This window comes from Hibiscus syriacus, unplaced genomic scaffold (genome assembly GCF_006381635.1).
Source record: "Hibiscus syriacus cultivar Baekdansim isolate YM2019G1 unplaced genomic scaffold, ASM638163v2 tig00003041_pilon, whole genome shotgun sequence".
In the NCBI taxonomy this organism is placed as follows: domain Eukaryota; kingdom Viridiplantae; phylum Streptophyta; class Magnoliopsida; order Malvales; family Malvaceae; genus Hibiscus; species Hibiscus syriacus.
Genome location: NW_024061960.1, coordinates 9,978,374 through 9,993,100, shown reverse-complemented (window position 1 = coordinate 9,993,100; position 14,727 = coordinate 9,978,374). Strand labels below are relative to the sequence as shown.

Genomic DNA, 14,727 nt, shown 5'->3' with positions numbered 1-14,727 from the left:
AAACACAAAAATAGTTTTCAGAATCCATTTTTTTAAAAATATTTCACGAAATAACTTTCTAAAAATCCAAATACAGTGAATCAAATGAACCTTAAAATAGTTTTTAAATTGATAAAAAAAGTCACTCTAGCATTTTAATTAGCGAAAATTGTCACTGAATATTACAATACCGGTAAAAGTTAAAATCTTATATAAATTGTAGTATATATCCACATATAATATTCATGTATGATAATCGAATCTTGAATTATTTTATATATTATTAATGAATTATATTAAAAATATATTATTTAAAAAATTATAATATTTCATCATTTAATTTATTAATAATATTAGTATATTATAAATATAAATTTATAATAATAAATATTTTTTAGTAAAACCCAAATCCATTATCATACCCAAAAAGACCTTATCCGTTAAGAATGTTATAGCCCTCATCTAAGCCCATATCCAATCCAAATTAGGTTGTATCGGTCCAATCTTTTTCCTTTCCTTTTTCCATAACCCTCTAGACCCTATCATCGTCCTTTTAATTGCCTCACTGGTATTCGATCTATTGACCAGCTAATTCAGATCGGGTACTGCAGAAGTGAGGGTAACCCCTCTCAACCCAATTTGCTCCATTCACAAACGTCAAACCCCTGACCTTGCTTAAGGGACCTCGTGTCTCATCCCACTAGACCAACTGGTTGTTGGTTATATTCGTATTTTTTAATAATATGAAGATGCACCTATTCGAATTTGAATCTTTTAAGAAAAAAATAATTTTTAACAATTTTAAACAACATTCAATATTCGCATGTGAACTTTAAAAAATTATATTAATATACAATCACATACGTACAGGGATGGACCTAGAAGGGGCAGTCGCCCCCAAAAAATTTAAATTTCTTATATATTATATATATTTTATTTGTATTTTATATTAAAAATATATTTTCACTACTAAAATTTTATAAGTTCACACATACTTAAAAATTTATAAATTCACCCCTATTAATATGAAATCCTGCGTCCGTCCCTGCATACGTAGATTTGCAACGTATGAACTGTGTGTCAAAGAAAGAGTAAGTCATTGTTTGAAGCTGAAAAGGACAACAAAGAAGCAAAGATATAGTTTCAAAAGAAAGAAAGATATAGTTTCAAAAGAAAGAAGATGAAACAATGGTTGTGGCTAGAAAAATGAACGATGACGGAGGCTGAAAAGAAAGAAGAATCCAGAGTAAACTAAGGAGAAGAAAATGATAGAGGAAAATAAGTAAACATGTAACGTGGGAAACAGTCTAGGGGAGCCAAATGCTTAGTCTCACATTAACGTCCAGCGATCGAATTGTTATAAATCGATATATTAGTTCAAATCGTTAGTTTTAAAACATCAATGAGAAAAAGATAAATTTACTTAAACATAAGTGACCATTTATATAGTTTATCCATGTTTTTTTAATTTTAAGTATTAGAATAGATAATTTAAACATACTTTTGTGTTAGTATAACATGTAGAAAATATATAATGTACATTAATTTATTTGATTGATCCTAAATCTTAAAATGATGGGAAGAGCCTACATAATAATTTCTCCCAATAATGCATGAACAAACCCAAAGATGAAGGGATTTGAGTGGGTTGAAAATCTAAGAATTATCTCTTAAATATTCGGGTGCTGGGTGCACGGTTCTAGAGACTGGTTATCAAAATAATTCTTGGCTTCTTAATAAATAAAAAAGAAAAGATAATATAGAGAAGCAACGTCGATCCACAGGGACTGTGGTGTTTCTGATTTAATAAAACTCTTTCTTGATTTTAGAAGGAGATAAAATTCCAAATGAAGTTAAAAATGTATAATAAAATAAATTAAATAATAAAAAAGGTAAAATAGTATAATAATATATATTAATAGTAATAAATATAAAAGAGGATTTTAAAAGTTGTTTTTAAAATAAAAAAAATAATAATTTAAAAAAAATAATTAAATAAACAAATTAAAGAGATTGAGATAAAGAGAAAATTATTGTGAAAGCAGCCTCATACTTCAGCTTCGCCTCAAATTCCTCAGATCATCGAAACTGATTTTTACTTCAAGATTCACGTCGGCTTACAAGGACAATTCTTCGATGCCAACTCGGATTGCGTCGTTTTAATACTAACTTATTTCGATCTCAGTTTCCTATTAGCAAACAATTTTGCTAAGTGTGCTCTCGGGAAGTTGAATATGTTTCAATAAGCAAATCTTCTTCAAACGTTAACCATAACAATATCAAGACCAATGTCGAAATCGTTTTGATTTGAAAAGTGAGCTCAGAAAACAAAGAGAAAATCCAAAGCGATTTAAATATCTTACAATTCTCACGTTTGGAATTAAGCCTTCACTTTACTCTTCGGCTTGAAAGAAAATTAGCTAAGCATGACCAAAATCATACTTAACATAATAGAAAAATATGCAAAAAAAATAGAGAGAAAGCTAAAGAGAAAAAGAAGATTTTATTCTCAAATGAGAGAGATACGTTTTTAGACTCACCCTTAAAGGGTATTTATAACCTTCAAATTCCTAAAAACAAACTAAAACATCTTAAATCCTAATTAAAACACTTAAAACTATTTAAACTAAAATACCTAAAAAATAATATAATATTCTAATTCTTAATTAATATACTAAAACCTGTTTAAACTAAAATACAAAGATAAAATATAATATTTAAAATATTATCCTCAACTTGAGTTTAATTCAAATCCGAATTCTAGACAACTTTCCGAAAATAAAAAAATCTGCAGAATTATGCCTTTTTTGATTCCGAAAATGAATTAAAATGAACAAAAAAACCACAAAAATCAATGATTAAGGATAATTTTAAAGTAAAATATTAACTAAATTAAGTAATTATCATTTTGGCAACAAGAAAAATGGAGGGAGAGACAAAAAGATAACCGGCAAAAAAAAGTTGAATTTTAAGTCGACATTTAAATTACGATTGCGACCAAATTTTAAGTTACATCGTGTTTATCGTGATTATAGTAATAGTAGTGTTATTACAATTATTGTAGTTATCGAAATTGTGATAATACTATATAACAACTATTGTTCCGATAGCAAATTGATATTTAAATACCTGGTTCTAACCTTTACAAGAGGTCATCTGCTAAGAAAAACTCACTGTTTTTGAGTAACCTATACCACTTTTTATTATTTTAAATGAAAGAAAATAATCACTAAATTATTACACAGAAAAGTACTTTCTTTTAGCAGGAATGTCAGGTTGAGGTTAAGTGGTCACACGACAACTGCCTTATTTTCTCCAGTTAAATTACCCATCTTATTATAATCTCTCTTCCTTGTCTTTATACACACTGTGTGTCTGTTGCTTGTTGCACTCCTTTTTAGTAGAATTTTTCAGGGGCTTTATCTTTGAGAACCCCCCCCCTACATTGGTGCTGCACCTATTTGATTAATGTTCCCCTCATTTTGCAGAGCCAAATTAGAATCTTTTTAGAATTACTGGTTTCTGTTTGTCTTCTTCTCCATCTAAAGAACCTCGCATCCTTTTTTTTTCATCATTTTCTGATACAAGTTCCTAAAACAAAGAAAAAGACTCTTGATTTGAGGCGGGTTTTATTTATTTTGGGCCATGGAAGCAGCTTGCTGTGATCTTGAAGCAGATATTAATGGAGTGGAGACATTCCTGCTAAACAAGGTAATAATTATGTTCTCTAGCTGTTTGTTATAAAGTTCTCTTTTTTTAGAGGGTCAAAAAGACCATCCTTTTTCAAGGGGTTTCTTAGTCAAAATGCCAACTTTGTTTTTGTTTTTCATTCAATCTTCTTGTGTTTGTTTTGTTGTTGTGAACTCATAATGTGTGATTCAGTGCATCAAATTCATAGGTTTTAGCCATGGTTTTTGCATTCTGTGACTGAAATTTTTAACATTTAATTTCCCACCTACACTGCAAAGATGTGGGTCATAAGTTCAATTAGCCCCAAGTGTGTAGTGCTTTCTGTTTTGTTTTCTTTCGCCTCCCCCCTTCTCATTTATTGCTGTTTGTTTCGGTGCTCAAGTTTTGTTTTCATTCACAACTTTTGTGCTGGTTTGTGCCACTAAGGTTGCTTTCATAATCATGGCTATTGAATACTGTTCATCTCCCTTTTTTGCTGGGGATGATTAGTTCACATCTTTGCTATTTATTAAGGTTCGTGAATTCACCATCTAATTCCTCATTTTGTCTGGTGATTGGCAGAAAATTATATGCTCATTCTCAGGCAGGCTGAGCAAATTACTTAGCAAATCCACAGGTGCCAACAGGAATAAAGTGATCTTCCATGATTTTCCTGGCGGGGCAGAGAATTTTGAGCTTATAGCAAGGTTTTGTTATAACAATGGAGAACTCGATATAACTCCTTCAAACATTTCGTTGTTATACACTGCTGCTGAATTCATGGAGATGAATGATTCTGTGTCGGGAAACTGTAATCTATTAGAAAAAACGAAGAAATGCATCGAAGAGATCGGGTACTGGACTTGGCCTGATCTTTTGGTTGCTTTGAAGCATTGCCAAGATTTCCAGCAGGTTGCTACTTCTTCGGGGATTCTTGAGAAATGTTTGGATTCCATCGTTGGGAGGTTGGCTATCACAAGTGAAGCAAGTCCTTGTGCGTCTACCTCGTCTCCGGATAGCTCGGGATTTCGGATTTCCTGCGATACTCGAAGTACGGAGAGTTTGAAAAACAGTTTCTCTCGAGCGAATTGGTGGTTCGAAGACCTTTCTGTTTTGAGTCCCGATCTGATCGAAATGCTGGTAAAATCTATGATTTCTCGGAAGTACAATCATGTGATCATCGGTCGGTTCCTCGTCTATTACCAGAAGTCGAGGTTTTCCACCACATTGTCTGATGAGAAACGCAAAGTTCTAGAAATTGTGATCGATATGCTTTACACTCTTGATCCGAGTTGCGTTCCATGCAAGAGTTTGTTCGGGATTCTTCGTGTGGTTCTGGGTTTGAACATAAGCAAAAGTAGCAGGAACAAGTTGGAGAGTATGATAGGTTCTCAGATGGATCAAGCAAAATTGGACAACCTTCTAATCCCATCCCCATACGGGACAAGTTATTTGTATGATGTGAATCTTGTCCTTCGGTTTCTGAAAGCATTTCTGCGTCAAGGAGGCTGGCGGTCATCTCCAACGCGAACGAAGAAGGTTGCTAGCCTGATGGACCTGTATATCACAGAAGTAGCTCCGGATCCTTTCCTAAGATCATCGAAGTTTCTAGCTTTGGTGGTGGCCTTGCCGGATTCTGCCAGGGACTGTTGGGATGAATTGTACCATGCCATGGACGTTTATCTGGAGGTACTACTTTGAAACGTTTTATTATAAAATTTATCTGGTGCATTCGGATTAAACATTGTTTCAATAGGTGCATGCAGGGTTGTCTGAAGAAGAAAAACTGAAGATATGTTGTGCACTGAACCACGAGAAGCTCTCTGCGGATGCTTGCATACATCTTTCTCAAAACACGAATTTCCCATCGAAAAGCGTGGTTCAAACGCTCATTTCCCAGCAATTGAAGCTCAAGAACTTGATGCAGGGCACTAAGAACACTGAACTCCACAGGGAATCCCCTTGTAAATTCGCCGAAAACCGAGGCAAGGCAAAGAAAGGTGAAGGTAGTGAACAAATCGTCTTTTATTCCGGGAAATTAGATATACCGGCCGACAACGAGAACCTGAGAGCACATTTACAAGGGATGCAGTGGAGGGTGATTGAATTGGAAAAACTGTGCAAGAAAATGCAGAACCAGATGGCTAGACTCATTAAATCCAAAGTATCAACTCATGGCACTGCAAGATCCTTGCCTAGGCTCTGTTCATGAAAAATCAAAAACAAAAATTTGCATTAATGTTTGCATCTCTAAATTATTTCCTTTATCTACGTATAGCATCGATGTATGATTACAATAACATTTTTCTTTTTCTTTTCTGCATATATATATAATACATTGGAGAATGATATATTGCTTTGTACAGCAGCTGAAAAAGAGAGAACTCTTACCTGTTTAATGAACAAAGTTTTTTTTTTTAATTTCACTCCGATTTTACGAAAATAATATCATCTTTAATGTTCGAATTTAGATTAAATTTGTATGTATTGTGCTTCAAAAATTGGGTCTTTGTCCACAGTCGCTCTCGCACAGGCAAATCGTAACGCAAGCAAGCTGGCATGTTTTTCTTGTAAGGCATTATTAGTAATGACTTTATACCTTAATGGTGTGTTTGGTTCACGGAATGTAAGATTATCAGCAGGATTAAAAGATTACCGGGGAATAAAATTACTGATAATATTGTATTTTGTGTTTTTACAGTATTTGGTTAAAGAAATAAAATATTATTAGAATGTATATTTTACCAAATTGTCCTTATTATATATTTGTTTTTTAACAAGTTGAATTATACTATAATATTACTACAATTAATTTATATATTTTATTTAAAAAAATTTAAATTCATAAAATTTATATAATTTTTTTACAAAATTGAAAAGATAAATAGGTTTAATGAAATGGTAAAATTTTATTTTAACCCCTAAACTTCTTATAAAATTTTAATTATAGATTTTTTTTTGTAAATTTAAAATAGTTTAAAGATAAATTTATAATTTAACCTTCGTAGAATTTTTATTATTCAATTACAGAAGAGGGATATTTTCGAGAAAAAAAATTTAAGGGCATTTTAGTCCAAAACGTCGGTAATCCAACAATACCAAAGGGAATGGATAATCACATTCCCAGTAATATATCCAAAACAATATATTGTTAGTAATAAAATATTACCGGGAACTGGAAATGTTGGCCAACCAAACGGGAGAATGAAGATTCAATTCCCCCGGTAATAAAATATACCTTCAACCAAACACCCCTAACTCTTACCTTAAAACAACAACAACAACAAAACACTATTCTCATATGCAATGTGGTAAGGGGGAGGTAGGGTAGTAGGCTGCCCCCAGCGTCAAGTTGAGAGCAGCTTCCGTGGAAGACCTCCGGCAGTCAAAAAATTAAAAATAAAGATAAAATGCAATGCATGTATAAATAAATAAATAAATACATAGTTGAAACAACCTTCATATGCAGTCTACATATGCGCGTCTGTAATGGGAAGTAATCATTACAAATAAATCCCTGAGTAAAAAGGCTCGACATATAGACAGAAACGTAAGATCCAACTAAAATTAAAAAGAGGAAACCTGAAGAGAATGATACACAGAAGTCAACGATAGCAAGCAACAAGAAGAAATAAAGTCAAACGGGTTAAAACCTAAACTAAGGTAACACTTCTCCGCTACTCTAGTTTTAAACCTTTAAAAATTTCAATGACAGAAACGTATAAAAAGTAGAAGTCATTGAAATTTATACAAAGACATTAAAAGAAGAAAGAGATGATACACCCTATGAATGTGACCCGCACTACTCGACTACATTAATCTTAAGTCATCATATTTTCTTATTAGAAGTCATGTCCTCTAATTCGTCCTTAAGCTATGAGGTTTAATGTTAATATATTTGTCTTTGTTGAGAACTAGTCAACTAACAGAACCAAAAATCCCACATATCTCTTTAGATTCCGAAAAATGTCAGTTTAACAGTTGACTTGATTGCCCCACTTTAATTTGATGACGGTGGACCATGCAATTTGACAGTACATGCACGCACCACCTCTCAAGAAAAAGTTATAAAAGAACCACGATGATGTTAACGATTCAGTACCCATAAGCTCTATATTTTTTAAATACGATTTCAAATTGAAATCTTTTAAATTAATATGCTATGATTTTATAAGTGAAAGATAATTAAAATAAGGTATACAATAATTAATATCTTGAATATAATTCATATTCATGAGGACATGTGATATAATTAACTCATATATATATATATATATATTTAAATATTACACCCTTATTAATTAGATTAAGTTATCTAATTTGATTTAATCAGTTTAATTATCAATTTAGAGGGATAAATTGATTTAATTTTTAATTAATAATTTGTTTTATACCCAATCCAATCCAATTCACTGCCATTACACAATACCCAGCCCAAGTACTCAATCCAATAAATAAAATACCCAAAAATGTTTTATATACCAAACCCAATTATTGAATTTAACCTAAAAACTAAAAAATTCCCAAAACAAAAATCGAAATCCCCTCAGCCTTGTAATTTAACCTAAATTACCCACTCCCTTCTCTCCGTCCGTTCACGCACGGTCACACCCAGCGGCCACGCCCGTCTCCCACACCTGTCAACCATCTGCTATTCTGCTCAGCTCTTCCCATCCAGCGACAAAGTCTTACTGTTCCATGTAATTGTTTGTTTATATTTTAAATTTCTACAATAAAATGCTTCTGTTGGTTTCATTCTTCCTATGTAATTTTTTATTTTCATTTTAAAATAAGGGTAGCAATTTTGATATGAAACAAATATGCCTTGGTGGAATAGTAATAAAAAAGTATTTATATTACTTGGAAGGTAAACTCTTTTTTTCATTTTCGAACTTGTTTAAAATACTAACTACACCTCCATCGGTTTATGTAATCTCCGTGTTCACAAACCCTGGAATGTTGTGGAAATTAATGTGGAATATGTATGGCAGATGGGGGAGCTGGCAGTTGACAAACATGTTCAGTACATCGTATCTATTGATAAGGTAAGCTTTAAATTCATTGAACTTTCGTTTTTGATCTACAATTCTAAAATCTTGTTTATCCTAGGTTAAGTTATGTGAAGTTCATAATATTTGGTTGTTTATTGTTAGAAAAAGGATAGTTTTGAATCGGTAGTGATGGACCATCTTAGAATGAATGGGGCATATTGGGGATTAACAACCTTAGACCTTCTGGGGAAGCTTGATTCCATTAACGCAGGTGAAGTTGTTTCTTGGACCATGGAATGCCAACATGAATCTGGTATATCCTAAAGCTTATGTTTTTAGTGTAAATAAAATAATAATATATATTTAAGTTAATTGGATCTTAAGTCATGATAGGAAATGAGGTTGATGATTCTTTCTTGTTCAGGTGGTTTTTCTGGCAATATCGGGCACGACCCACATATATTGTATACTCTTAGTGCTGTGCAAGTGCTTGCTCTTTTCAACAAGTTAGATGTTCTTGACATTGATAAGGTTGCAACTTGTATCCTATCTAATATTCTTTTGATTCGATCACTCGCTCTTCATTGGGGAGTTTCAATTTATCTGTTATAATTTTCCATTTTCTGGATTTCTTTTGACAATGATAAAGTTGCATTTTGTGTCGTATTGTATATGTTTTTATGAAATTATCTACTCTTTGCTGGCGAGTGCTATTATTATGTTACAATTATCCATTTTCCAGAATTGTTTTAAAATGATTTGCATAACTCTGATTATGCTGTTCCAAGTTTTGTTGACTGGTCAGAGTTAGCTATTTAAGGGTAAAGTGTCTTCAGGTGCTTCTTGTTTTTTCTTAAGTCTGTAAGTTAGATATTGCTGGGCTGCAAAACGAAGAAGGATCCTTTTCAGGTGACATGTGGGGTGAGGTGGATACACGGTATATGTTCTTTCTGGATTATATATATTTTATTTTCTGATTTATTATTTTCATGTAAATCTTTTTGTACTAAATTGATTTTCTTGGTTTAGGTTCTCTTATATTGCCATCTGTTGCCTTTCAATATTACGTTGTCTGGATAAAATCAATGTTGAGAAGGCTGTAGGCTATATTCTGAGTTGCAAAAATCTGGACGGTGGCTTTGGATGCACACCTGGTGGCGAGTCTCATGCAGGGCAAAGTATGTTAATATCGTTGTCCACGTGGACGTGTGTAAATTTTTACTTGCATAATCATCATAGCGAAGGTTGCTCATTTTTATGGTTTTAGGTTGATTTACCAATGAGCTTAAAATAAAGCACTCTTAGTAAGAATGATAGATAATCTCTGTTGAAAAATGGGTTGATTTTCTTTGTGCATAATGACTGCAGTTTTCTGTTGTGTGGGTGCTCTTGCCATAACTGGATCTCTACATCATGTTGATAAGGACCTTCTCGGGTGGTGGTTATGTGAGCGGCAAGTCAAATCTGGAGGTCTCAATGGCCGCCCCGAGAAACTTCCTGATGTGGGTATTTCATTGAAGTTTGATTGGAATATTTATCTCATAATATTTTCTTCTTACCTTTTCTCACTTTTCGTCGTGGGCGAATCCTTTTAGGTTTGCTACTCATGGTGGGTTCTTTCTAGCTTGATCATGATCGACAGAGTTCACTGGATAGACAAGGAAAAGCTCGTTAAGTTCATATTGGACTGTCAGGATCTGGAAAATGGTGGAATTTCAGATAGACCTGATGATGCCGTCGATGTCTTCCATACATATTTCGGAGTTGCCGGTATCCACTGTTGTTCTGCCTATTCACCGGCTATTGTTTTATTTTTATTTATTTTATTTATTTTATGAATTCAACGTTCATAATTCTTTTTATGATTCCTGCTGTCGATGTAGGACTTTCACTTCTCGAGTATCCAGGATTGAAAGCCGTTGATCCAGCTTACGCTTTACCCGTCGATGTCATAAACAGAATTTTCTTTGGCAGATAATTGGTTTTGCGTTCTTCCTTAGAAAATTCCATATTTATTGTCACTCCCCATGTTAAATGCCAAAATCTTTGGTTCCACTACATTTTTACATATACAGACTGAACACATAATTTGCACCGTCAAACATATGAATTGTTGAATCTGTAACAACAGCTATTTGTGACTGTTAATTACAAACATATAGTAGGTCACAGCTCTCTTAATTTTGTCTCTTCTAGTACAACGTTAATTGACTGTTTCCACTTTGGTACTTGAACTTTACTAGGTAGGTTTTCATACTTAAAATGTCATTTAAAATTATACATTTAAATCATTGTGACATATCAACATAAATTTCAATGCTTATATATATATATATTGCATTATTTTATGCATTATGTGATTGTTATTTTATATGTTGTGCTATAAAAGTTTGCTTTTTCTGGCAAAGGTTCGGGGTGTTAAGTTTTCATTTAATTGAATAAACTTGTCATTTGTTTCTGAATGAAAGAAGAAAGGCTAAACTACTATATCATTCTTCTAATCGTAAGAAAGGAGGTCCATGGATATCTCTATGAAGAACTCGAAGAATCTCAATCGGGGAGTCAAAAATAGTTGATGAACCATCTTTATTTGGATTTTGGATCATATTTAATCATATAATCTGCCTCGGTTTGCTTCCCTAGTGATCAGTCGGAGCTTTACATACCAGGATTTCTTATAAAGCTCGGCAATGACTATAATTGTGAGAAGGAGCTGGTTGGCATTCTATCCAGTGATGAGAGCAGGTTGAGAACCTAGCTGCCGTTCGTCTGCATTATCACACATTTGAAAGCATTTGTTCATGCTAGTTTGAGATCTTCGTATTCTCTCCAAAGCTCGGCCACCGGCACCGGCACGGGCACGAAAGATACTCAATAATGTGGCTTTATCTTCTATCCAAAGGTGGTGGTTTGCATATGGAATTTCTTTTTCTGTATTGAACGGCGGCTCAATAACTCCGAGGGCATTGTGATTTTCGATTCAGCACCTAGTTTTTGTACTTGTGTTGGAACATGTAAATGCAACGAAGTATCATTATTTATTCCAATATTACCTTTTTTCAAGAGAAAATATTATTAAAAAATAGGTAAATTAAAAGAATAAAAGCAGATCATGATGGATAAGACATGACACAATCTCATGTCAAATAACGTGCACTGTTATTGTCTGTGGAATGTGAAATGCTCAGTCTTTATAACAACTTTTTCATAATTTTTTCAATTGTCAGATATTCCTTTTATTCAATGAGCTGGCCTCATTCTCTCTACTCCCACTATATCTCACAATAATTGTTTCTAAAACCAAAAATTTACCTGTACGAATTAAGTGATTTCATTAAATAAAAATAAAATTACTATTTTAAAAATTTTGAGTTTGCGTATAATATTTATAAAAGTATATAAATGTTTATTATTAAATGATTGGAAGTAATTTAAATAGGTATTGTCTTGTAATTATCTTAAATTATAAGAATATAATTTTTTTATTAAATTAAGCATTTAATGCTTTCTCTATTATTATTTTAAAGTCAATTTCGTCACAGTCATTAAAATAATTCGTTGACCATTCAAAACGTTACACATATCATATTTATAAAAATAAAATCCCTAACATAATCCGCATCTCATAAATTCTAAAACTTAAATCCTTAAATCTCCATTACTCAAATTCATAACCCTTAATCTATGATCTTCGCCTCTTCCCTTGCTTTTATCGATATTTTATTTTATTTTTATTAACTTTTAGTATTATTTTGATTATTCAATTGTTTTACTTTTCATAATTATAATTTGCATGTCAATGGTGAATGTGTGTGCATGTTTACTTAGTTTAATTTAATTATGAAAAAAATAAATTATTAGGTTCTTAATTAAATAATTTGGGAAGATAATTTGATAGAATAACCTGTGTAGCTCTAGACATAAAGATTGCTTGAGAAGAGTTAAATAAAGACGCCAAACTTAATATGATTAAAATATCGTAAACCGTCATACCAGCATAGTTAATTGTCATGTTAAGATCATAACAAATAATATCAATAAAAAAAAGCTAAGATTAATATTATTAAAAATAGAAATAGAAATACTCCTTAATCCCCTGTATGAATATATAACCCTTAAAATTAATAGAAACATGAAGGTAGTAGGAAAAATAATTTTTTCAATCACCATATTATTTCTTGAACTAGGGCTTTTTATTAGTGTGAAGACGCCCTGCACTCCAGAGGTATTCTCAATTTGCTTGAAGACGCTAAACAGTCGTGAAGTCTTCTTCATTTGCCTGAAGTCGCCATACAGAGCACTTGACGTCTTTAAATTGATATTATTCAGTTCGCTCTAAATAGGAAAACAATCCCCGGATAGATTATATTAAGAATTAAAAAAATTCACTTACGTTATCTCAACCAGTTTGCCAGGTTGCTTTGCCATTTTTATTTTTGCTTTTCCAAAGCTAATCATATCTACCACATGGTTAGTTTGCATTAATCTCATCTCCCTTTCCATTACCATCATATTCATGCAAACCTCGTAAGCAACAGCTAAGCAACCTACCATTGTTTCATTCCACATTCCTCGTTATATCTAAGGAAATACAACCTAATATAAGGCGTTACTAAAAATGTTAATATTTTTTTAATATTTACGGTAAAATGTTATCTAAAATATTAATTTTTATCAGAAATATTAATATCGGACGCTACCTAAAATATTACTTTTTATACCGGAAATGTTAATATCGAAAATATTCATTTTAAGTAGCGAAATTAACATTTCCAGTAGAAAAAAATATTTTAGACAACACTTTACCGAAAATGTTAAAAAAATATTAACATTTCTGATAGCTCATTTCCTTATCCTTATATTAGGTTATCATACAACAAAATTACCCGCATTCCTCCGTATCCTAGGATTCTCTTATTATTTATAAAATAAAAAACAGTATAATTGTGCTTAATCATGTATTCAAACAATAATTAAGAAATTAAGCACTCGACTGGACTCCATTACATATTAGCATATTAAACAACGTCTAATATAAATATATTCTGCAACTCAAGCTAAATTTTATTTATGATTTTTTTTTTAAATTTAATTCAAAGTATCTCCTTTGGATCTATTTCTCAAACAACATCTATGAAATAAAAGGCCTTCAAAAGATCCTTTCATTAACTATGGTCTCTAAAATCACATTTCTTTCGATCAATTATCTTCTCTTGACATGTTTAGTAACAAGTTTGTGTGATCTGTCCAAATTAAATCTTTTGTCGTATGACTATATTCATTCAACCTACCAACCTCTGTTGACCATAGTCTTTAGGGTGCGTTTGGTTTACGGAATATAAGATTATCAGCGGGAATAGGATTACCGGCAGGAATAGGATTACCGGCGGGAATAAGATTACTGGGAATGTTGTATTTTCTGTTTGGTTCGTTTAGCAGTAATGTCATATTACATTGTTTGATTAAAGGAATAAAAGATTGTTGGAATATATATTTTACCAAATTGTCTTTATTATATATTTGTTTTTTAACAAATTGAATGCTATTATAATTTCACTATAATTAATTTATATAAATTTTTTTACAAAATTGAAAAGATAAATAGGTTTAATAAAAGGGTAAAATTTTATTTTAACCCCTGAACTTCGTATAAAATTTAAATTATAGACTTTTTTGTAAATATAAAATAGTTTAAGGATAAATTTATAATTCAACCTTCGTAGAATTTTTTTATTCGACGACATAAGAAGGATATTGTTGGAAAAAAAATTAAGTATATTTTAGTCCAAAACGCCGGTAATCCAACAATACGTAAGAGAATGGGGTAATCACATTCTATGTAATAGATCCCCAAAATACCACTATTGGGAATAAAGGATTACTGGAGGTTGGGCGTGTTTGTCAACCAAACAGGATAATGACATTTCATTCCCTCGGTAATATGAGATGATTTGAACCAAACACGCCCTTAAGATTTTAGGTCCTCCAATCAGTTATCTTCTCTGAACATTATTACTAACAATTCAACATAATCTGTCACAGCTAAATCTATTGTTAGACAAACATATTCATTCAACATGCCAACATT

At 32.0% G+C, this 14,727-nt stretch overlaps 2 protein-coding genes across 3 annotated transcripts; both read left to right on the top strand.

Moving 5' to 3' along the window:
- Positions 1–3,592: 3,592 nt before the first annotated feature.
- On the top strand, positions 3,593–5,977 carry LOC120167305 (BTB/POZ domain-containing protein At3g22104-like). Its single transcript, XM_039176369.1, has 3 exons — positions 3,593–3,690; positions 4,231–5,337; positions 5,405–5,977. Exons 1-3 carry the CDS (start codon positions 3,625–3,627, stop codon positions 5,858–5,860), a joined length of 1,629 nt encoding a protein of 542 aa, XP_039032300.1. The 5' UTR covers positions 3,593–3,624; the 3' UTR covers positions 5,861–5,977.
- Positions 5,978–8,172: 2,195 nt separating this feature from the next.
- LOC120167291 (geranylgeranyl transferase type-2 subunit beta 1-like) lies at positions 8,173–10,742 on the top strand. Of its 2 annotated transcripts, XM_039176360.1 has the most exons (9): positions 8,173–8,348; positions 8,640–8,693; positions 8,802–8,952; positions 9,064–9,180; positions 9,510–9,576; positions 9,669–9,817; positions 10,008–10,141; positions 10,235–10,409; positions 10,523–10,742. In XM_039176360.1, exons 2-9 carry the CDS (start codon positions 8,640–8,642, stop codon positions 10,615–10,617), a joined length of 942 nt encoding a protein of 313 aa, XP_039032291.1. In that variant the 5' UTR covers positions 8,173–8,348; the 3' UTR covers positions 10,618–10,742. The 2 variants fall into 2 exon arrangements, with proteins under 2 accessions (XP_039032291.1, XP_039032297.1); XM_039176366.1 differs by lacking the exon at positions 8,173–8,348 and having other exon boundaries at positions 8,637–8,693.
- The last annotated feature ends 3,985 nt before the right edge of the window (positions 10,743–14,727 follow it).